We start from the raw sequence: 23,184 nt of genomic DNA, 5'->3' as shown, positions 1-23,184 counted from the left end.
TAAGGTGACGACCGTACAGAAAAAAATGAATTAAAATTAAAATTAAATATTATCTGATTAATAAAATAATATCAAAGAAAATAGGTATTACATTCAAATTGGCGTATAAAAATAAAATAAAAACGGTGGGGATCAATTAAGAATCTATCTACGAATCTATCTACAGTAAAATAAAATAAAAATATTTAGAAGTTCGTTTGTTTGTGGGGACAGATATTATTTTAGTCATTCTTAGAAACGTTTTATGAATCATCAACTGTTACAAACCTGTTACAATTGAATCGGAACATTTTTATTGACAGTATTATAAACACAGGATTTATTAAAGGTGATGACAGTATAGAAAAAAAATGAAATATATATAAGTCAAATAAAATTGGTGAATAAAATACAATGAAATACGAGGCATTAAATTCAAGTGGTATATCAAAATAAAATAAAATAAAGGTGTGTTTGTGGGGGACAGATGGAAGAAATTATTTGGGTCATTCTACAAAATGAGATTCTTCTCAAGAGGCGCTCAAAGTGTTTTCAAAACCCTTAAAACTGTAAATGTGAGTGTTGTTTATTTTTAAATATATATTTTTGCAACAACATAGATTTTTTTATCGATTAAAGTTTTACCGAAATCATCATTGACGAAGCATTTTTAACCTTCATCGACTTTTCAAATTGACCGTTTATGTAAATGTATATTTTTTAAATTGAAAGTATATTATCATCATGAAGAATACAGCAATACACGAGTCATCGTATTTTAGGGCCTATAAAAATAAAATAAAATCCATGATCCGGTCAGCAGACAGGTAGAACAAGTTTTTGAACTGTGATCCTGGTCCGGATTTAGCTAATGGAGCTGTTTTTCCCCCGCGTTGCTCAAACATCGGGGTTTGTCACCGCGCATCAACAATCGTCTCCACCGCCAAGGGACTCGTTGTATAAACAAAGCGGGTGTGAGTAAAGCTGGATGGAGGAGCGAAGCCATTATTACGTCATAATGGACTCTGCTCTGGTAACCTTTAGTTTGCCCAGATTTCAAAGCAACTCTAATAATAATGTATTTTATAAAGTAAAAAGTTTAAAACATGGTCATGATGAGAAGTTACTGGATTGTAAACATGCTAGTAAGTCAGGAGAGTTGGGGTTTTACATGAGTTGACCTTTTATATTGTTTTGATTGTTTAAGCGCTTTGTGACCCTGGTCTGGAAAAGCGCTATACAAATAAAAATTACTTACTTACTTAATTTTTTTTAAACACTACTATCACTTTATTTTTATTTTTTTGTATTTGTATACATTAGGTTTATTGCAAGAATAAAGTCACAATAAAGTTTATATAACTACAAGACAAGTTCTATTTATTAAGTTTATTATGATATTAAAGCTGTAAACATTATGTATAATAAAGGATTTAATGCATTTACAACCAAATTAAAATGGTATACATTACATTTATTATCTATGTATGAAGTCTAATAATTAAGAATGAATAAAGTCTATCTAATCTAATCTATAACATGATCATCGAGGTGTATATATATACATTTATCAAGAGATCAAGGTATATTATTATAGCCGTACATGATATACACAGTATAAACGGCCCTTATACTAAGGAAAATAAAGTATTAGTCCTTCATATATGCACAAAACAACGCTCACATGCGTGACTTCTACAGCATTAACCCGGGAGTCAAACATTGAACATGCTGCGCCACACTGCCCTCTAGTGGAAGAACACGAATGACCATAATTACCAAGTCCTGCATCTTGCAAGTCCTCGGTTTTACATGAGTTGACCTTTTATATTGTTTTGATTGTTTAAGCGCTTTGTGACCCTGGTCTGGAAAAGCGCTATACAAATAAAAATTACTTACTTACTTTATTTTTTTTTAAACACTACTATCACTTTATCTATTTATTTTAGGACAATAAAATGACTAGTTTGTGGCAAAAATGCGTTGGCTTCAAAAAACATTACTTTACATCGTTTAATTAGGATGAACTGTTTTAAATATGTGTCATTTTTTTGGTGTTTGTTTTTATTCTCGAGTTCTTCCGGTTGTACTCTTTGTTTACGTGACGCGTCGCTCGTGACGTAGAGTCATCTCTCCCAAGATGGCGGCGCACCTGCCTCTTCCCCGCTGCTGTCCACGAACATAAACCCATTAAAAGCGTCTGGATCCCGCGTCGGATACCGTCGTCGTCGTCGCCGCACCGAGGGGCTCCATGTCGGCGATGTCCACCGACGAGCTGTCGGCCTCGGACAGCGAGGCCGTGTGTGCCGGGGCGGGGGAGCGCTGGGCGCCGGTGGGAGCCGTGGCCAACCCCGAGGACGAGCAGCAGCTGCCGCGGCTGCGAGGCGCGTCGTCGCCGGGCGAGGAGGAGGACATGGCGGCGCGGCTCAGGAAGCTGGAGGAGGAGCAGGACCTGCTCAACTCGTCGCTGCTCGCGCTCACCTCGCACTTCGCCCAGGTCCAGTTCCGACTCAAGCAGGTGGTCCACGCCCAGAGCGACGAGAAGGAGACGATGCTGGCCGAGCTGGAGGAGTTCGCCTTCCGCGGGTGTCCGCATGTGGTGGGCTGTCGAGCCGCCGACCCGCAGCTGGAGAACTCGGTGAGGAGGCCGCGTCCGGTTCTTCCTGAGACTAGAAGGTTTTTTTGAGAGTATTATTTGGGTCATTTTACGAAACTAGAAGCTTTAACAAATATTAAAAAAAAACTTTAAAACTGATGTTTATTTGCATTTTGCGACAACATCTCAATAAAAGTTTCACCAACATTTTCTTTAAAAAAAATATATACTGACCACATATAATGATCAGTGTTTATGTACCGGTACTGATACCGATTCTTTCACCTCGGTATCGGTTCCTGAATGATACTTTTTTTTTTTTAATTTTAAGAGAGTATTATTTGGGTCATTTTACGAAACTAGAAGCTTTAACAAATATTAAAAAAAACTTTAAAACTGATGTTTATTTGCATTTGCGATAACATCTCCATAAAAGTTTCACCAACATTTTCTTTAAAAAAATATATATACTGACCACATATAATGATCAGTGTTTATGTACCGGTACTGATACCGATTCTTTCACCTCGGTATCGGTTCCTGAATGATACTTTTTTTAAAAAATTTTAAGAGAGTATTATTTGGGTCATTTTACGAAACTAGAAGCTTTAACAAATATTAAAAAAAACTTTAAAACTGATGTTTATTTGCATTTGCGACAACATCTCCATAAAAGTTTCACCAACATTTTCTTTAAAAAAAATATATACTGACCACATATAATGATCAGTGTTTATGTACCGGTACTGATACCGATTCTTTCACCTCGGTATCGGTTCCTGAATGATACTTTTTTTTTTTAATTTTAAGAGAGTATTATTTGGGTCATTTTACGAAACTAGAAGCTTTAACAAATATTAAAAAAAACTTTAAAACTGATGTTTATTTGCATTTTGCGATAACATCTCCATAAAAGTTTCACCAACATTTTCTTTAAAAAAATATATATACTGACCACATATAATGATCAGTATTTATGTACCGGTACTGATACCGATTCTTTCACCTCGGTATCGGTTCCTGAATGATACTTTTTTTTAAAAAAAATTTAAGAGAGTATTATTTGGGTCATTTTACGAAACTAGTTTGTTTTTTAAGAAACTTTAAAAAATATTTAAAAAACTTTAAAACTGGTGTTTATTTGCATTTTGCGACAACATCTCCATAAAAGTTTCACCAACATTTTCTTTAAAAGAAAAAAAAAAAAAAGTTTTCTGACCACATATAATGATCATTATTTATGTAATGGTACTGATAGCGGTTTCTTCACCTTGGTATCGGTTCCCGAATTATACTTTTTGAATACACATTTTATAAGAGTATTAACAAAAAGAAAATGTCATTACAACATAGAACAAATCTAAGGTTTCATTTAGTTTTATTTTGGTAAAATGTCCACAACAAGCTGTTGTTTTATGGGGAAAAATAAATAACAAATAAAATAAAACTTGATAACAAGTGATACATTAGTGTCATGTTTGCTTATAACAATCCTGTTTTTCTAATTCTGTAATAAAATATGATAGTTTTTTAAATATGATATTAACATCTTATTATGATGGTAAAACATTCAAAGTATGTTAAGGTGAACAAAGTGCTAAAAACAAAACTGTATCTGCAGCTTCACAATTAATCCTGTCTTTCTAATTAATTAAGAGAAAAAGCTTTTATTTTTAATATGATATTAAGGACTTATAATGATGGGAAAACATTCAAAGCTTGTTATAAAAAATCTGCTTCAAATAAAAACACCATTTTTATATTTAATTTTATAAATATATTCATTTTTATTTAAATCTTTTGCAGGCTATAAGTTTCTCACAATCCTTAATAAATTGAAAATTGGAAGCAACAATCACAATTTCAACTTCAATGCTAAAAGTCGAAGTCATACGAGTCCCAGCTACACAGGGCAAGAGGCAGGAGACACCCAGGATTTGGCCGTCAGTCATTAACATGGCCCCAAATCTAACTGTATGAGGAACTGGACGAGCAAGACCAAAAGTTGCAAAAACACACAGTGAGATTTTTCCTCAAACGTTTTTAAAAAGGTTCTTATTGTGCGAACACAGTGTACAAAAGATATGCTAATGCTAGAGATGCTAATGCTAGAGATGCTAATGCGTCAGCTTCTTATCTGCAGCCTTTTGTTTGAGCCTGTGAGTCACGGTGCTGCAGGTGAGCTGCTCTTATCTGTGAGATGAGGCTGTGTTTGCCTCCTCACTTCCTGGTGCCTCGTCCGTTTGTGCGCTCGAAAAAAACGACCACAACAGACGCACAACCAAAACACACAAAGCGAGTGGACCGAGGTCTAATCATAGCCGCTGGTTCAAATCCAAACACATTGATCTTCTCTTCTCCTCCCTCGACTCACACGCTCACCTGGTGAGTGTGTGTGTGTGAGTCCTTGTGTGTGTGTGTGTCGACACGTCATCTTCAGTTGTGTTGTCGTCAGCTCGGCTCTGTGAGCGTGATGAATGGATGAGTCGAGGGGAGGATGACGAGGATGGTTGAAAGTATGGCGACAGATTATCAACGATGAACGATCAAAGGATTAAGGAAGAGAAGCCGTGATGAACGGATGAATGAATTCATGTTTACGTGGGTGAACGAATGAATTGTGTTCTGTGAAAGGAAGGAATGGTGAATGGAGCAATGAATGGATTAAAAGAATAATTGCCGACACCTTCATTATTGATGGATACAAAATAATTTCAACATGTGAATGGATGAATGAATACATTAATGAACATTGGTGAACACATTAATTCTGTGGAAGGAAGGGATCTTGAATGAAGAGGGGAATGGATTTAAATAATAATTACTGATACTTTTATTATTGATGGATACATCATTATTTGAATACGTGAATGAATACATGAATGTTTATTTGGGTGAACGAACGAATGAATTACATTCTTCTATAGGAAAGAATCAGATGAATGGATTAAAAGAATGGGTGATGGCTTCTTTTAATCACATATATTGATTATAATTTTTGGAACATGTGAATACATGAATGTTTATTTGAGTGAACCAATGAATTACATTCTTGTATAAGAAAGAATCATAAATGAAGAGATGAATGGATTAAAAGATAATTGGCTGTTGACTTCAGCATATATTGATGTGTAATTATTTGAACTTGTGAATACATGAATGTTTATTTGGGTGAACAAATGAATTCTTGAAAGGGAAGGATTAATGGATTAAAGAATTAATTGATGATGCATTCGGTATTTATGGTCACATCATAATTTAATTTTGTAAATGAACACATGAATCCTGAATGAAAAGGTGAACTGATTAAAAATGGATGATTCACTATAAATGGATACATTATTATTTGAACATGTGAATGGATGGATGGATGGATGGATGGAAACATGAATGTTTATGTGGGTGAGCGAATTAATTAGAATCTTGGAAAGAAAGGAATGGAGAATGATGAATGGATGAAAAGATGAATTGCTGATTCACTGTTGATGACATGAATGATTAAATGGGTGAACAAATGAGGAAAGAAAATATCTTGATCGGAGTGATGGATTCTAAGAATAAGAGCAGCTACAGATGAATGGATGAATTGACAAATGAGTATTTGGATGAATGGATTAGTGGATGCATAGTCGGCGAATGAACGGATTATTATTATTTTAATAGATAAATAGAGACCCTGATGTTTCAGTGGGTGAATACATGAATCTTAGAAATGAGGGATGAATGGATTAAAAGATGAATTTCTAAAGCCTTGATGGATGGATGAACACATGAATTGGATGGATGGATGGATGGATGAATGAACCCATGAATTGTCTGTGTGAATGAATGAATGGATGGATGGATGATGGATGGATGGATGATGGATGGATGGATGGATGGATGAACCCATGAATTGTCTGTATGAATGAATGAATGGATGCATGGATGGATGATGGATAGATAGATGATGGATGGATGGATGATGGATGGATGATGGATGGATGGATAGATAGATGGATGGATGGATGATGGATGGATGGATGATGGATGGATGGATGGATGATGGATGGATGGATGGATGGATGGATGGATGATGGATGGATGGATGGATGGCAGATAAACCGATCAAGCAGCGATGAACGGATGAACGCGCCACTGCAGACGAGCGTGAGTCGATTCGACGATACGAAGAACGCGTGTGACCCTGACCTTTGACCCGTGTATCGTCACCCTGACCTTTCGACCCCTTGTGTCGTCAGAGCGAGCGGGAGAAGCGGGAGCTGCTGGAGGCTCAGCGGGAGAAGCAGAAGGACCTGATCTTCCAACTGAAGACGCAGCTGGACGACCTGGAGCGCTTCGCCTACCAGGAGGGGAGCTACGACTCGCTGCCACAGTCGGTGGTTCTGGAGCGGCAGAAGGTACACACACACACACACACGTGTACACACACACACACACGTGTACACACAGACACACACACGGAGCAGGTGGAACAGGTCTGGTGTCAACACGCTCACAGCTCCAGGCTTAACTGTGACTTCAGTTAAATCGAAGCAAACAAAAATGTTCCAGAAGATACTTTGGTCTCGCGAGTCCAAACCGTCGGAACCGTTGGTTCTCCTCAGGTGATCATCGACGAGCTCATCGAGAAGCTGGACGTCAACCTGAACGAGGACATCGGGAACCTGACGCCGGAGGAGCTGCGGCACCGGGTGGACGCGGCCATCGCGCAGATCGTGAACCCGGCCCGGGTCAAGGAGCAGCTGGTGGATCAGCTGAAGACTCAGATCCGAGACCTGGAGATGTTCATCAACTTCATCCAAGGTTCGCGATCCCGACTTCTTCTTTCTCCGACTCCAGTCTCTGACTTTCTCCTGTCGTCTCCCGCAGACGAGGTCGGGAACCCGCTGTTGTCGGACGGAACCCAGAGCCGTCAGCCGCAGGCGTCCGGCAGCAGGGCCGCCAAGACGGGTCAGTACGCACCATATCCCACCATTCCATCTTCTGCTGACACTGATAAACTTCGCAGTGAATCCGGAGCAGGCCCAGAAGATGCGTGAGACGGGTCTGCAGCTGATCCAGAAGGCCCTCGCCGTCCTCCAGATCTTCGCCGTGAGCCAGTTCGGCTGCTCGGTGGGTCAGGTCCCCCCCAACATGTGGCCTCAAGACACCATGTCCCGGGACTACGGCCCGCTGCTGCAGAGGCTGGAGGAGGCCGTGGACAAGGTGCGAGTCCTGGGCTCCTGCCGGCAGCCGTCCCTGGAGCACGTGGTCAACTACACCAGCAACCACGCGCTGGGCCCGCGGGACGAGCTCACCTCGGCGGTGAGGAAGGAGCTCTCGCTCGCCCTCAAGGACCTCCTCTCCCACGGGCTCTACTCGCCCTCGCAGACCATGAGTCTGGTCCTGGCGCCCATCTCCTGCCTGCTGCCGACCCGCCCGGCCCCGCAGACCCTCCACCCCTGGGAACTCTTCGTCCGGTACTACCACTCGAAAAACGGGAAGGCGTTCGTAGAATCCCCCGCCCGCCAGCTCCAGCAGTCCTTCAGCTTGCCCGTAGGGGGCGGCAGAGTGACGGTCACGCCGAAGCAGTCCCTGCTGTGGGCGGTCCACACGGTCCTGAAGGAGCACGGGCGCTACAAGCGCGGGCCGGACACGGAGTTCAAGGCACTGGTGTGCATGGCCCTGAACGAGCAGCGGCTGGTGTCGTGGCTCAACCTGGTTTGCAAGTCCGGCTCGCTGGTCCACCCGCACTACCACGCCTGGAGCTACATGGCCCAGACCGGCTTCGAGGGAGCCCTGCGGATCCTGGGCCGCATCAGCCACCTCAAGTTCAACCTGCCGGTGGACTTGGCGGTCAGACAGCTGAAGAACATCAAGGACGCTTTCTGAAGACCGTCCGACCCCTAGACCCGGGTTCCTTTGTAGCATCCGACCCAAACCTTCCAGTCCGCCATGTTTCAGTGCCTGTGAGCTGCTGCTGCTGATCCCGTTCCACTGCCGTCGGTCCTGAAGATTGTGCCGCATGAGTCCTGAATGTACAAACTGTCTTTTAAGCTCTTTGATTGTTTTAACCCCGACAACAAACTTCAGCTCCAACTCCTCACTTTGTACCGAACCAAAGATGCTCCTTCGACCCAAGTCCACTTCCTACATGTGGTTAGAATGACTGACTATATCAACGCGCTCTACTCAGAGTCTCTTCTGGATGACAGGCGGGAATCCCAGACGAAAAAAAAACCCTCGAGTGACCCTTCCTTTTAAAACTTGCACGAACTCGCTGTCGCAACATACAGAAGCAGTGAGAGGATCCTCTCGATTTGTGTTTCCTCGATTTAGCAGAGAATGTTTCGCTTAAAAAAAAACAACATATTTATTGGACGTTTTAGTTTTTTGTTAGGATGATATTGAAACATGTACGACATATTTATTTTTATTTAATCGTAACAAAACCACTTGAATAAAGTGCTGCCCTCGTTGTACGTCCAGTGTCAACTCCATTTCTTTTAGGCTTAACTTGCGTGCTAGTTAGCAAATGCTAACGTGTGCTAATGCTAGTTAGCAAATGCTAATCCCATGACAGATCATTTAGCTTTTTCTGAAAACCATCATGAAGGTTGAAACCAAGAATTAAATTAATTTACTAACCTCCAGGAAACTATACAATACCTATTTTTTTCCTTGACACAATATGTTGAGCTAATGGCTACATTGTTGCACACGGACCCTAGAGTTTGATTTGATGTTTCTGAAAACCTGTCCAAGCTTCAAACTCATAAGTTGGAGCCTAACTTGTGACCATAAACTTGGATGTAAATTAGCAAATGCTAACTAGCATGCTAATGTATTCTAATGCTAGTCAGCAAATGCTAACTGCTTAGTCAATTCAAATATATTTAACTATTTCTCCAAACCATCATGTAGGTTAAATCTAAGAACCAACATTTAAATAGTTACTTACCTTTCAGTAAACAACACAATCCATTTTTTGGTTTATTTTTAGCTTGATAGTATTTGTTGAGCTAATGGCTACATTATTTCATCGACTCTGGAGTTCCCTTTGAAGTTTGTGTTGGCATCAACAGAAACGATGCAACTGAAAAGTTCCACGTAAGATTTCGAGGCCATCATTAACCTTTTAGTATGCAAGCTTCAAACTCATGGATCAGGGCCAATTTGGGCCCACCAAGTCATTTTATGTGGCCCACAAGAGCTCTGGATTAGTCCAAGTAAAGCGCTGCCTTTGTTGTACGTTTAGTCTCCGAACTTGTGACCACCAGCTATATTTCTTTAAGGCCCAACTAACATCAACTTGCATGTTAGTTAGCAAATGCTAATGCTAGTTAGCAAATGCTAACGGCTTAATCTTTTTTTTCCAAACCATCACGGAGGTTTCTAATCCAAGGACAAGAATGAAATCACGTTACTAACCTCCAGTTAACTACACAATGCAGTTTTGACAGCACTTGTCGAGCTAATGGCTACTTTATTCATCATGTCCTCATGGCAGTCTGGTGGTTTTTTTTTTGGCACTGTTAGAAAAGCTGCAACTGAAATGTTCCCCGTGAGATGTTGAGGCGACTCTAACCTTTAGTGTGCACGCCTCAAACTCAAGTATCGGGGACCTAACATCCGGTGTGACCCGCAAAAGTTTAAAATATTCAGGCACAGGTTATACATTTGAAGATTCCGAAAAACTCTCCTTTCGTCAGCATCAGAGGGAAAGACATGTACAGATTTTATTTTCTAGTAAAATCACCTTCTTAATAAACAAACATTTCTAGACTCGTGGTGATCGAATCTCTCCGAACAAGGTTGTTGCCTCCGACCAACGACCTTTATTCCGAGGGATATTATTCCGACTGGGCTGTTGGATGTAAAATCTCCAGGGTCAAAGGTCGGGTCATGCCAGCCAGGAGTGGAAGTGGAGTTGATCCAGAGTGAGGCGGTCCTCGGGCTCCTCGGCGAGACACTTGCGTAACACGTCCTTGCAGCCCAGGGTCAAAGAGTCGTCGATCTTCATCTGCTTGTTGAGGAACCTGATGGTCTCGAAGGTCATGTCGCCGTGGATCATCTCGTACAGGACCACGCCCATCTGCCAGACCGTGATCTGACCCGGCAGGTAGATCCCGCAGTGGAAGACCTCGGGCGGGACGCAGGCCGAGGCGCCGTGGTAGTTGGCGTGCTTGTTGGTCAGGCCGGTGAAGCAGGCGGCGCCGAAGCCCACCAGCCTCAGGCGTATGTCCGCCGTGCTGGAGTCCATCAGGATGTTGTCGCTGCTGATGTTCCGGTGACAGATGCCTTTGATCTGGAGCGACAGCGCCGCCTGCACCAGCTGGACGAACAGGAGCTTGGCCTCGTCCTCGGGCAGCGGACCTCGTCCCGCCAGGTAATCGTGGAGGTTCAGGGAGGGACTCGGACTCTCCAGGACCAGGATCAGCTCCTCGCCGAGGTCGTAGTAGTCCAGCAGGGAGAGGAACAGGTTCTTCCCCGGGGACCCCCGTGGACCGCCGGAGAGACTCTGCAGCACGTTCACCTCCGGGTTCTTGGCGTTGGAGCCTTGAAAACGAACGAAGCTCGGCAGGTGTTTGATGGCGACCGTGGTCATGTCCACGCGCCTGTAGCCGGCGTAGACCGAAGACCGGGTTCCTACTTTCAACAGGTCCAACTGGCAGTATTTACTCTCGAAGCGGCCCTTCTTGTGCCTCAGGCTGCTCCTCTGTCGCCGCGACATAAGAGTGCCCATCCGGACCAAAGATTTCCTCGTAAGACTGTCAGGGTCTGGAAGATCTTCCTGTGCTTCACTTCCTTTTATGTAGTCTTAAAGGCCACTTCAAAGGAAGACTTCCTTCGATGAGTCCAAGGAATCCTTAAAGGCTAATCTGACGCTAAATAATCATGTTTTAATAAGTGTGTGTGAAGTAAGAGCCTTCTTTTTAAATCCACAATTGACACGCAAATATTTAGTGTTCATTTTTGTGTTGCAATTAAACTTTTGGACGCTAGATGGCAGCGGTGTCCTCCGCAGCTAAAGGAACGGATTTCGCGAGAGCCCGACAATGACTGAGGACAAGAGGATACAGTCCATTCCAGCAGCTTTCAATGCTGAAGTTTGGACTTATTTCGGTTGAAACGCCAGAGTAAAGTACTCGGACAATACTACAAACATATCCGTGTTATTTCCAATCATCCTAAAGTATCACAATATATTGCACATGTATCATGATACGTATCGCAGTCAGATTCTTGTCAATACGGGGCTTCACTCGTTGATGGATCGACGACACGACAACAATGAGGCCAATCCTTAAGTTTATTAAATGATTCCGACATGATTCCAGCAGCGTTCGGTCTCTTCAGTTCTCTTCGTCTGCTTGAAAGAAAACATCTCCGTCAGTTCCAGACCAGAGTCTCAGACCCTCAAACCCTCACCTTCTTCCTCCTCGTCCTCTTCGTCCTCCTCCTCCTCGTCCTCCTCGTCGGAGCTGAAGGTTCCGTCCGGCAGGCTGTAGACCCGGATCACTTGCTGCGGGTCGACAGAACCTTTCAGTCAGTGCCACGCGTCTTCAGAAGATTATCAAAAGAAGGGGGGGGGTCTTACCTTGTTGGGGTCCTTGAGGATCAGGTATTTGCCCTCGTCCAGCTTGCGGCAGATGTCGATGACGCAGCGCAGGATGCCCCAGGCGTTCTCCATGCTCAGGTTGATCTGGCTGGCGAACTCGTTGGGCTTGAACTGCTGAGTGCCCAGAACCACGTGCCGGGCCGAGTCCTTGACGTGGTAACGAGACACGTACCTACGAGACAAAAGCGAGTGAGTCCAGAACTCCTGACTACGCTGAAGGACTACGTCGGGTCCTGTGTGACGCACCCCAGCTTGAGGTACTCGGATCCGGCCAGCATGGCGCAGCAGGTCCAGCGGGCCAGTTTGTAGCTGTTGTTCTTCAGCTCCGTGGCCAGGACGGCTCCTCTCTGGGAGTCCAGCTTCTGACGCCAGTCCACGCCGTTACAGTACTGAGCGGGGGAAACGATTCCTGTTAAGGTCGGGCGGACTAAAGGGGGTCACACACCTGACGACGCGCCTACCCTGGAGTCCCACTCGTTGAGAGTCTTGACGTTGATGAAAGAAACTTCTCCGTTGGCTCCGGTCATCACGCCGTCGTGCTCGCAGCGGACGATCAGGTCGATGTCTTCCCCGAGCTTCCAGTGGCGGTACCTGAAGACCACAGACCGTCAGTCCAGCAACTGAGCAGCAACAGACCGTCAGTCCAGCAACTGACCGTCAGTCCAGCAACTGAGCAGCAACAGACCGTCAGTCCAGCAACTGAGCAGCAACAGAACGTCAGTCCAGCAACAGAACGTCAGTCCAGCAACTGACCGTCAGTCCAGCAACTGACCGTCAGTCCAGCAACTGACCGTCAGTCCAGCAACTGAGCAGCAACAGACCGTCAGTCCAGCAACAGACCGTCAGTCCAGCAACTGAGCAGCAACAGACCGTCAGTCCAGCAACTGAGCAGCAACAGACCGTCAGTCCAGCAACAGACCGTCAGTCCAGCAACTGAGCAGCAACAGAACGTCAGTCCAGCAACAGACCGTCAGTCCAGCAACTGAGCAGCAACAGACCGTCAGTCCAGCAACAGACCGTCAGTCCAGCAACTGAGCAGCAACAGACCGTCAGTCCAGCAACTGACCGTCAGTCCAGCAACTGAGCAGCAACAGACCGTCAGTCCAGCAACTGAGCAGCAACAGAACGTCAGTCCAGCAACAGAACGTCAGTCCAGCAACTGACCGTCAGTCCAGCAACTGACCGTCAGTCCAGCAACTGACCGTCAGTCCAGCAACTGAGCAGCAACAGACCGTCAGTCCAGCAACAGACCGTCAGTCCAGCAACTGAGCAGCAACAGACCGTCAGTCCAGCAACTGAGCAGCAACAGACCGTCAGTCCAGCAACAGACCGTCAGTCCAGCAACTGAGCAGCAACAGAACGTCAGTCCAGCAACAGACCGTCAGTCCAGCAACTGAGCAGCAACAGACCGTCAGTCCAGCAACAGACCGTCAGTCCAGCAACTGAGCAGCAACAGACCGTCAGTCCAGCAACTGACCGTCAGTCCAGCAACTGACCGTCAGTCCAGCAACTGAGCAGCAACAGACCGTCAGTCCAGCAACTGAGCAGCAACAGACCGTCAGTCCAGCAACTGACCGTCAGTCCAGCAACAGACCGTCAGTCCAGCAACTGACCGTCAGTCCAGCAACTGAGCAGCAACTGAGCAGCAACTGAGCAGCAACAGACCACAAGCAGCAACATCTCCATGGAATTGGCATCAGAATATTAATTCAAATGTTAAAACTTTTATTTCCATTTATAGTTACAAATGTTGCATCTTTTTTAAAGCATTTAATTTTTTTAATAATAAAATTCAAAAACTTCAAAACCCTTTTTTAATTGAATAAAACAAGAGTTTGATACCGTTATTCCAATAATTCAAAATACTATATAAATTTGCTACAACCAGGCATTACTAAAGGAGTACTGAGCTACTTGATCAAACTGTCAATCATGCAGACGATCACACTTGAACGATTTTAACTCTTTTGACATCCATTATATCGACATTTTTATATTAAATTTAAAACGCTATACAACAACAAATATTGAATTAAGAACATGATTTTTTTTAAATTATTTCAGATGGAATAGCAAAGTATATTTGTAAAAGAAAAAAAACATCCATCTATATTTATATTAAACCTTTCAATATACAATTTAAATCTTCTGTAAATATTTCAATGCTTAAAAACTCAATAATATTAATAAGTTTTAACTGTTGAAAGGTTTCATTCAATCCGTCAACATTCTGATGACACGGATATACTTCCAGAAAAGTGGCTCAGCAACAAGAAACACACTAGAAAGGTCAAGAAGAACCACCAGGTCCATCGCTGCAGGTTCATACCTGTAGGCCACAGAGGCCACCTCGCTCTTGTCCGTGTCCTCCTCCACGAAGGGGTTGGAGTTGGGGAACTTGTAGCGTTCTCCTCCCTGTCGATAAAGAAAAGCGCGTCAGAAGATCGTCCTCCACCAACGTGAGGTCGAGGTCCTCACCATGCGTAAACACTGCTGGCTGAAGTTGTGGTTGATGTACGTCGCCTCCATGGCCAAGTTCCTCGGGGAGTTGAAGGAGTTCCCCTCGTCCTGCGGCGGCTCGTTGGCCGTCTCGCTCACGGTTAGAAGATCTACAGGGGTCGAGGGTCGTTAAGACACTTGAACGTCGGCGGCGGCGGCGTCAAGCGATCTCACCGAAGTCGGAGTTGTCCCTCTTGTCGAAGAAGAGCTTGTTGCCCACGCGCTGCACGATGATGTCCCAGGAGTTGACGGAGCGCGTGCAGCACATCAAGGTGGCCAAGATGGCGTCCGTGGCGAACACGTTGCCCTGAGTCTTGGCGAGCTGCGGAGCACACGTCGGTCAGAGCCCGGGGTCGCGACCCTCGGCGCGGGCGGCGAGAGGAGGCAACGCACCTTGCGGATGACGGGGTCGTCGGTGGTGGTCACGGTGTGGAAGATCCTCTTGATGCTCTTCAGCTGCTTCTCGTTCCTGGTGGTGATGCGGTCGAACGCCTTGTCGTAGTACTCCAGGGCGCCGCAGCACTCGCTGGACGGGGAGAGTCGGTCAGTCCAAGGCGACGCCGCGGAGAGATCACGCGTGTGCGTGTGCCACTCACATGTCGGACGGGTCGGCCACCTCCATGTATCTCATCTTCATGAGTCGAGGGAAGTCCATCTCCTCCTTCACCTCCCAGTCGCTCCTCACCTCCACGGAGGAGTCTCTGGGCTTCAGCTGAGCCTGGACCCACACGGATCCCTCAGTCATTTTGACCTTGAACATCTACTGAAATGACCTTCACACTTGTTGTTTTTTTTGTTACCTGAGACTTCTGGTCCCACTTCTGGCGGACACCAAACTGCTTCTGAAACTTCTTCTGCAGCCTCATCCGATCCCTGGAGACAAAACCAAAGAAGTTTTTTTTTCAATGCAAAGATGATCTACTACAACATTAGACCAAAAACTAGATGTACTCCATGAGATGGGACTCACCTCTCCTTCTGCTTGGCACTCTTGGGCAGCGTCTGCATGTTGAACTGGGTCAGGTTCCGGCGGTCCTTGTCTCGCCGCAGATTCCTCTGTTGACGCACCATGACTCGGGTCAATACGTCGCCGGGTGTTTCTCACGTCACTATATCCGTACCTGAGCGAATCTCATGCGGTTCCTCTGGTAGGCCGTCTTCTGGGTCTTGGCCGTGTCCACCAGCTGGAAGCTGGTCTCGTCCTCCTCGTGGAAGTAGGCGTACTGACTCCCGCCGCCGAACTGAGAGGAATATTTATCTGGAGGAGCGGAAGTTCATTTGTCGTTTAAGTTGGATCTTAGTACTTCGATATAAAGCGCATTAAACTACTCACTTGTGTATCTCTTGTCCTGGTAGGTGGCGCCGGTCCAATCGGCGACCTGTAGTAGCGCAGAAACAAAGATGGGTGAAGGAATGATTCATAGATTTGTTAAGAGCTGATGAACATTAAAGGGACAACTCTCCACACTCACATGTTTCAAATGTTAAAGTATTTCTCTCCAAGATAAGGTAAGTCTCATCATGATGATACTCCGTTTTAAAGATATTACTTATTAAAGTTCTCGCAGAACGAAAGGTTATAAGAATGCAGCCCATTATGATGTAATAATGGCGAAGAACGTTCTTTCTCTATACAAATGTCGCGGAGGTGGAGACTTCCTGGATTGATGACACGTGGTGACAAACCTTGATGTTTGACCAATAACAGCAGAGTGGGTGTGGTTATGGTAAACAAGATTTACTCTCCAGAAAGTGTTTTCAGTGGGCGGAGCTTAAGATGATTTTGTAATATTTCAATGAAGAGAGTTTTGTACAAACAGACACACACTGATGATACAATAGAGTCACACATCACAACAACACACACACACACACACTGATGATACAATAGAGTCACACATCACAACAACACACACACTGATGATACAATAGAGTCACACATCACAACAACACACACACACACTGATGATACAATAGAGTCACACATCACAATAACACACACACACACACTGATGATACAATAGAGTCACACATCACAACAACACACACACACACACTGATGATACAATAGAGTCACACATCACAACAACACACACACACTGATGATACAATAGTCACACATCACAACAACACACACACACACTGATGATACAATAGAGTCACACATCACAACAACACACACACACACACTGATGATACAATAGAGTCACACATCACAACAACACACACACACACACACACTGATGATACAATAGAGTCACACATCACAACAACACACACACACTGATGATACAATAGAGTCACACATCACACACACTGATGATACAATAGAGTCACACATCACAACAACACACACGCAAGTCAACACATTAGTTGCCCATTAATGTATTATGATTGGACGATCAAATTATAAATATACACTGATTTTTGACAAGATGCCATTTATGCACAATTATATATAGATATGACTTTTGCTTCTTAAGTTAAATAAATTAAGAATGAATGTGAGGATTTTACTGCACTGCTATAGTGCATTCATAGACTAAACAATCTCAAACTGAACTGTAATCAGCTTAATGAACACGCAGGAAACATATGGTACAATTGAAAATTACATATTTCTGGTAGAAAAACATGCCATAATTTCAGTGATAAGTAAAGTTTACGATGTAGGTTTGATTAGTTCACCGTTGTCTGCACTTATTTAGCTTTAAAGTTTTTTATTTATTTATCATTTGTCTTTATTTTCCTTTAAATGTCATTGTGTTTTTATACAGCATTGTTCAGTTGTATCTTTGTCACAAACACAAATAATCAGCGAGGATGGACTCGAACCTTTCCCAGACGGTCTCCTTTGCTGAACGGCTGGTAGGGCATGTCCTTGAACTTCTCGGGTACGGCACAAGGACCCCATCCCGACGGGTTGTCTTGGATCACGGGCGCGTGAAACTTGGCCATGACCTGAGACAAGAACCTCCGTTAGATGAAGAGCTTCAGGTGCAGAATTCAACGTGCAATGTGTTGTTCGGGGTCTCAGACAAACATCAGCACTCGTCTCTTCAGACACGCACCAGAACCGGTGCACTGTCAAGATTGCGCAGTGGGCTGGTCATCACAGAACCCGAGTCATGACATGAACCATCGAGCCGCTTTCATTTCATTTTATGGAGATCACCCGATTTTTAACTTGGAAAAACAAGTTCAATGAGTGTAAAACTACATTTAACTACTTACATGTGTGACTGTTGCTAGTTCACTTATACGTTATTACAAATAAACTTAATGGAAAAAGTAGAAAGTGACCCTAATATTTAAAAGTATTGATGCTTAAGCAAAAATGAAGAACAAAAAACGTTTTTTAAACACAAATATACGTAAAGTTCAACCACATATATGATTTTAAGTATCATCTTAGGTATCATGCATTTGTTTATAGTGCAAAAGCACATCTTCGTCGCAGAGAAAAGGCAAATTGTTCAAATATTAAATAACTAAATGATCGAAAACGATTATTATCAAAATGCTGAGAGAGAAAAGCATCATTGAATAGATAAACATCAACAGAACAGTCGACGTTGAGCTGCTGGACGTTTGGAAATTAAGTTATATGCTAAAAATACAGCTCTCGTAAATCTGTATTCGGATAATATTTATAAAGTTTATTAAACAAGTGTTTATTTGTTCATAACAAAGACTCTTCCACCAAAACAGCTGGTTGTTGGAATGTCCAGCTATAATGCAGAAATATAAACTTAAACACCTTCATTTACACCATATATATGATGAGTTCAAATCTACTTTGTATAAGATCGATTATTAAGAGGCCAATAGATCGATAGATAGATTTTATCAGTGGAGTTGGCTAACAATGCTAATGCTAAGGCCGGTCAGCAGCCAGGTGGCCTCGCCTATGATGCTAAGCTAACAAGCTAATCTTCGCCTGCGACGCTAACAATTACGGTTCGATTTCTTTTAAAAATAGTATCATAACAATGTTCTTTCTGAGCACCGTTACATACCTTTTTAACTTATGGCCGATTTATAGGTTTCTCGATGCGGCGACTTTTATTCCGCTCGGTCCAAGAGGGTTGAAATCCCGACTGAGCGCCGGCGTGAAAGGAAGTGACGAGGTGCCGTAAAGGAGTGACTGCTCCGGAGTGTCGTGACGAGTTTCGGTCGTAAAACAACAGATGCAACTTTGGATGCTTGAATTTAATTTTCCACTTTTCATGATTAGTTACACTTCTTTTTCACTTACGTTATATATTAAAAAACTGTGTTAGATGTATTAATAATTATGATCAAGAAGATTCAGAACGTGTTGCAGTTGTTCCAACTGTCCACGGGGAGGCGTCACATCATAACGTTTCTTCATTTGTCGCGTTTATAAAAAAAAATGTTGAGAAAAATCGTTTAAAATATATTAATACACAAAGAATGCTGTCGCTGGTTGAAGATTCACACCTTTTAAAATTAGTTTAATCACATTTAGGTGACATTAAATTCAATTTAAACAATTTACCTTACCTTATTATAACAGTCATTTAAAAGAAACGCACGCAGGCAGACATGTTGATAAAATTGAAAATAAAATAACATTAAATAAACACGTGAATAAATAGAAATAAGTCTCGAGTTGCATTTTAATGACGTGGAATGTTTGTTTTTATTCATCTTCAGGTTGTTTTGTAAACATCTTTCTGTGGTTATTGACAGTCCGACTCAACATCAAGAAGCATCAAAGCAGCGTCTGACGTGTCCATCAAACCTCCCTGAGCCTCGTCTCTCGTCCTGTCACTCAAAGTGGTGATTTAATTAGAGAACGTTCATCCTGTGTGAAGGTCAAGAGCGCCACAGAGGCTTCACGACTCGTCCTCTGCAGACTGACGATGATGAGTTGTACCTCCAGACTATTCCTGGGAAGTAGAAACCTTTGGAAACACTCGGTTCTCAGAAGAGTGTAAACAAACTGAATGTATTCAGAGCCGCAAACCTCATTACGAGCGACGCCTGCTCCTTCATCTCCATCATCCACGGGTCTAATTTTCTGCTCCGATGGAGGTTCCATTCCCGGCAGGAAACTTCACTGAAAAATAAACCTCAGCAGTTCAGCTGGAAAGACAGTTTCTTAATTGTATTTTTTTCAATTTAAACAATACACATCTGAGCCTCTGGGAGCGAGGACTCGCAGACTTGGACTGAAGATTAGATACTTGTTGGCTTGTTTTCTGAGAATCTTAGACGTGTTTCTCAACAAGACAGTTTTCTTCAAACTACTAAAAACCAACCGTGGAGTTTCAGAGTATAATGAGAGCCCAGATGTTGAAAGAAAAACATTTTAGCTTAAAAGCAATGTTGTGCTAATGACTACGTTTAAGAATCCAGTGAATACATATCTGTAAATGGCGCTTGATTCAAAGATATACTTGGACTCAAAATGGCCGCCATGAACTGATCTGTGTCTGGACTTATAAACTATTTTTCATTTTTTGGATTTAGTCGTCCGCAAAGGCCAATAAGGCCAGAACCCCCCGACCCCCCTTTTTTTTTTTAACAAGAAGGATGTGTCTCACCTGCAGTTCAAACAAAACTCTGCAGCCAGAATTCTGACTTGCTATAGTAGAAGAACTCACATTTCTCCGATCCCACTGTATTTCAAATGCTAAAGAAGGTTATATAGATAGAATAGAAAGGCAGAGGTATTTTCTAGTAATATTAATAACGTATATATGTCACATAAAATAATTAACAACAGAATTAGAAATAACAACAAATAGTCCAGAATATTAACAAAGTAGCATCATTTGGACTTAGTTGTCCGCAAAGGCCAATAAGGCCAGAAACAATTCCCCTTTTTTTTAACCAGAAGGATCTTGTCTCGCCTGCAGTTCATACTAAACTCTGCAGCCAGAATTCTGAGCCGCTCTAGTAGAAGAACTCACATTTCTCCTTCAAACTCTTCACTGGCTGCTCTAGTAGAAGAACTCACATTTCTCCTTCAAACTCTTCACTGGCCGCTCTAGTAGAAGAACTCACATTTCTCCTTCAAACTCTTCACTGGCTGCTCTAGTAGAAGAACTCACATTTCTCCTTCAAACTCTTCACTGGCTGCTCTAGTAGAAGAACTCACATTTCTCCTTCAAACTCTTCACTGGCTGCTCTAGTAGAAGAACTCACATTTCTCCTTCAAACTCTTCACTGGCCGCTCTAGTAGAAGAACTCACATTTCTCCTTCAAACTCTTCACTGGCTGCTCTAGTAGAATAACTCACATTTCTCCTTCAAACTCTTCAATGGCTGCTCTAGTAGAAGAACTCACATTTCTCCTTCAAACTCTTCACTGGCCGCTCTAGTAGAAGAACTCACATTTCTCCTTCAAACTCTTCACTGGCCGCTCTAGTAGAAGAACTCACATTTCTCCTTCAAACTCTTCACTGGCTGCTCTAGTAGAATAACTCACATTTCTCCTTCAAACTCTTCAATGGCTGCTCTAGTAGAAGAACTCACATTTCTCCTTCAAACTCTTCAATGGCTGCTCTAGTAGAAGAACTCACATTTCTCCTTCAAACTCTTCACTGGCCGCTCTAGTAGAAGAACTCACATTTCTCCTTCAAACTCTTCACTGGCTGCTCTAGTAGAAGAACTCACATTTCTCCTTCAAACTCTTCACTGGCTGCTCTAGTAGAAGAACTCACATTTCTCCTTCAAACTCTTCACTGGCTGCTCTAGTAGAAGAACTCACATTTCTCCTTCAAACTCTTCACTGGCTGCTCTAGTAGAAGAACTCACATTTCTCCTTCAAACTCTTCACTGGCTGCTCTAGTAGAAGAACTCACATTTCTCCTTCAAACTCTTCACCGGCTTCCAGTTTCTTTCAGGATCATTTTAAGATTCTGGTTCTTACTTTCAGATCTATTCATGGTCAGACCTTCCATCAGTGATCTGATCCAGACTTACACCCCAGCTCGGGCTCTGAGGTCCGTGGATCAGAATCTACTTATGGTTCCTGAACTTCCGGAACCAAAGGAGAGAAATCCTCGGTCCCTGGTCCAGAAAGACGCTTTACAAATAATTATCACTTACTCGCTTACTTTTAGAAAAGCCTTATAGTCCGGAAATGATGGTACATAACGTTTGCGTTTTTTAATTAAAAATATATTTCAGGGTTTTATATCTCGTTCAAATCTCCAGGCGACGCCGGATATTGAAGCTGGTCGTCAACAAAGACAGGAGTCGTCGCCGCCGCCGTCACCGAGATCCACAGTCTTCGCAGGTGAGTGGAAGGAAAGGAGTCTCAGTCCTCCTGAGGGTCCCGCTAATCAAGTTGCAGCCGGCAAATCCTTTTTTAATGGATCCTAAGTGATGGATCCACACGCCGGGTGGAATTGCGAGCGTGGGCGAGCGGCAGCGTCGCAGATGTGGATTGAGCTGAAGCTGCAGGAGATTGTCGGTCAGTTCGGGAACCGAAGAAAACGAGGAGGAAGGTTTTGAACTCTTTTGTCTTGTGTTTTAAACGAACACACGGTCGGAACCACAAGGTTTCAGAGACGGTTTAATGTAAACGACAGTTGCAATAATCACCAGTTGAATAAATCTCCTATAAACATCAACATTTACACCAGGATTTACACAGATTTGACTTATTTTCGCGGCCACTGTGCTGTACAAGCCACTGCGTTTTTTTTTACAGCAACCCACTGTATTTCAAATGCTAAAGAAGGAACCAAGTCAATAGATAGAATAGAAAGGCAGAGGTATTTTCTAGTAATACATTTTTTTTAACCCTTTCTGCTTGTGCTGTGTATTTTTAAAAGTACATTTTTTTTAAATAACCTATATATGTCACATAAAACATATAAGAAATAACAACAAATAGTCCCGAATATTGACAAAGTTCAAACTGACCAATTAAAGATAACTGATGGTCAGCAACGAGTTCTTGTCCTGGTTCTCTTCGGGCAGGGTCTTGTTGGGACCCGTGGCACACCCGTTACTCTGCGCCTCCGCGTCCTTGTCGTGTTTCCCGGGCGAGTCCACTTCGGATGCGTCTTTGGTCGAGACTCCGGACTGCGAGGTCTTCGGCTGCAGCGCGTTGTTGCCGCTGTCGGGGATCCTGTAGATCTCGGTTATTTCCGACACGTCTTCTTCTTCTTCTTCTTCTTCGTCTCTGATTCCCCGCCGGAGGCTCTCGCGAGGCATCAGCGCCCTCTGGCCCTCGTCTCGCGGCTGCCGGCGTTCCACGGGCTCCTGGTTTTCCACCTTCCTGGTGGAGCGGCAGAGGGCTTTTCGGAAGCCCCGCTTGAAATTGTCCGACAGGAACCCGTAAACGATGGGGTTGGCGCAGCTGTTGGCGTAGCCGAGCACCACCACGAAGTAGCAGAGCCCCTGGTAGTCCGAGGGCAGCGCCACCAGCAGGTTGACGATGTTCAGGGCGTAGAACGGGAGCCAGCACAAGACGAAAACCGCCACCACGATGACGACCATGCGCGTCACCTTCCTCTCCGACT

General features: G+C 43.7%; 4 protein-coding genes across 6 annotated transcripts in view; 1 reads left to right on the top strand and 3 right to left on the bottom strand.

Moving 5' to 3' along the window:
* Positions 1 to 2,123: 2,123 nt before the first annotated feature.
* Positions 2,124 to 9,039, top strand: rundc1 (RUN domain containing 1). Its single transcript, XM_087808655.1, has 5 exons — positions 2,124 to 2,617; positions 6,817 to 6,975; positions 7,183 to 7,381; positions 7,448 to 7,528; positions 7,587 to 9,039. The coding sequence occupies exons 1-5, from the start codon at positions 2,231 to 2,233 to the stop codon at positions 8,447 to 8,449; spliced, it is 1,689 nt and encodes a 562-aa protein (XP_087664781.1). The 5' UTR covers positions 2,124 to 2,230; the 3' UTR covers positions 8,450 to 9,039.
* A 1,038-nt stretch (positions 9,040 to 10,077) lies between these two features.
* On the bottom strand, positions 10,078 to 11,308 carry LOC148064507 (serine/threonine-protein kinase pim-2-like). The gene has a single exon (XM_087808654.1). The coding sequence runs from the start codon at positions 11,301 to 11,303 to the stop codon at positions 10,461 to 10,463; it is 843 nt and encodes a 280-aa protein (XP_087664780.1). The 5' UTR covers positions 11,304 to 11,308; the 3' UTR covers positions 10,078 to 10,460.
* A 544-nt stretch (positions 11,309 to 11,852) lies between these two features.
* eif3d (eukaryotic translation initiation factor 3, subunit D) lies at positions 11,853 to 18,808 on the bottom strand. 3 transcript variants are annotated; one of them, XM_087808651.1, is made up of 16 exons: positions 18,698 to 18,808; positions 17,514 to 17,639; positions 16,012 to 16,057; positions 15,800 to 15,936; positions 15,649 to 15,734; positions 15,479 to 15,551; positions 15,275 to 15,396; positions 15,072 to 15,204; positions 14,853 to 15,000; positions 14,658 to 14,788; positions 14,509 to 14,594; positions 12,641 to 12,770; positions 12,426 to 12,568; positions 12,159 to 12,351; positions 11,990 to 12,083; positions 11,853 to 11,930 (listed from the first exon to the last, which is right to left on the bottom strand). In XM_087808651.1, the coding sequence occupies exons 2-16, from the start codon at positions 17,634 to 17,636 to the stop codon at positions 11,914 to 11,916; spliced, it is 1,662 nt and encodes a 553-aa protein (XP_087664777.1). In that variant the 5' UTR covers positions 17,637 to 17,639; positions 18,698 to 18,808; the 3' UTR covers positions 11,853 to 11,913. The 3 variants fall into 3 exon arrangements, with proteins under 3 accessions (XP_087664777.1, XP_087664778.1, XP_087664779.1); XM_087808652.1 differs by having other exon boundaries at positions 11,853 to 11,927; XM_087808653.1 differs by having other exon boundaries at positions 15,275 to 15,390.
* Positions 18,809 to 22,216: 3,408 nt separating this feature from the next.
* sstr3a (somatostatin receptor 3a) overlaps positions 22,217 to 23,184 on the bottom strand; it is a 7,109-nt gene continuing 6,141 nt past the window's right edge. Inside the window, exon 2 of the mRNA XM_087808744.1 lies at positions 22,217 to 23,184. This exon is cut by the window's right edge and continues 740 nt beyond it. Coding sequence (XP_087664870.1) covers positions 22,586 to 23,184 — 599 coding nt within the window. The 3' untranslated portion in view covers positions 22,217 to 22,585.

The sequence above is a fragment of the Callionymus lyra genome, chromosome 15 (genome assembly GCF_982586985.1).
Source record: "Callionymus lyra chromosome 15, fCalLyr1.hap1.1, whole genome shotgun sequence".
NCBI lineage: Eukaryota > Metazoa > Chordata > Actinopteri > Syngnathiformes > Callionymidae > Callionymus > Callionymus lyra.
This window is presented reverse-complemented; position numbering and strand designations above follow the sequence as displayed.

Bases quoted from the DNA above. Each gene is read 5' to 3' on its own strand.
- rundc1 (XM_087808655.1), top strand. From the start codon at position 2,231: ATGTCGGCGATGTCCACCGACGAGCTGTCGGCCTCGGACAGCGAGGCC. The intron at 7,382-7,447 runs GTTCGCGATCCC...CGTCTCCCGCAG, and splicing joins GTTCATCAACTTCATCCAAG to ACGAGGTCGGGAACCCGCTG. The intron at 7,529-7,586 runs GTCAGTACGCAC...TAAACTTCGCAG, and splicing joins CAGCAGGGCCGCCAAGACGG to TGAATCCGGAGCAGGCCCAG.
- LOC148064507 (XM_087808654.1), bottom strand. From the start codon at position 11,303: ATGGGCACTCTTATGTCGCGGCGACAGAGGAGCAGCCTGAGGCACAAG.
- eif3d (XM_087808651.1), bottom strand. From the start codon at position 17,636: ATGGCCAAGTTTCACGCGCCCGTGATCCAAGACAACCCGTCGGGATGG. The intron at 16,058-17,513 runs GTTCGAGTCCAT...GCGCTACTACAG, and splicing joins AAGGAGACCGTCTGGGAAAG to GTCGCCGATTGGACCGGCGC. The intron at 12,771-14,508 runs GTATGAACCTGC...TGTGGTCTTCAG, and splicing joins GTGGCCTCTGTGGCCTACAG to GTACCGCCACTGGAAGCTCG.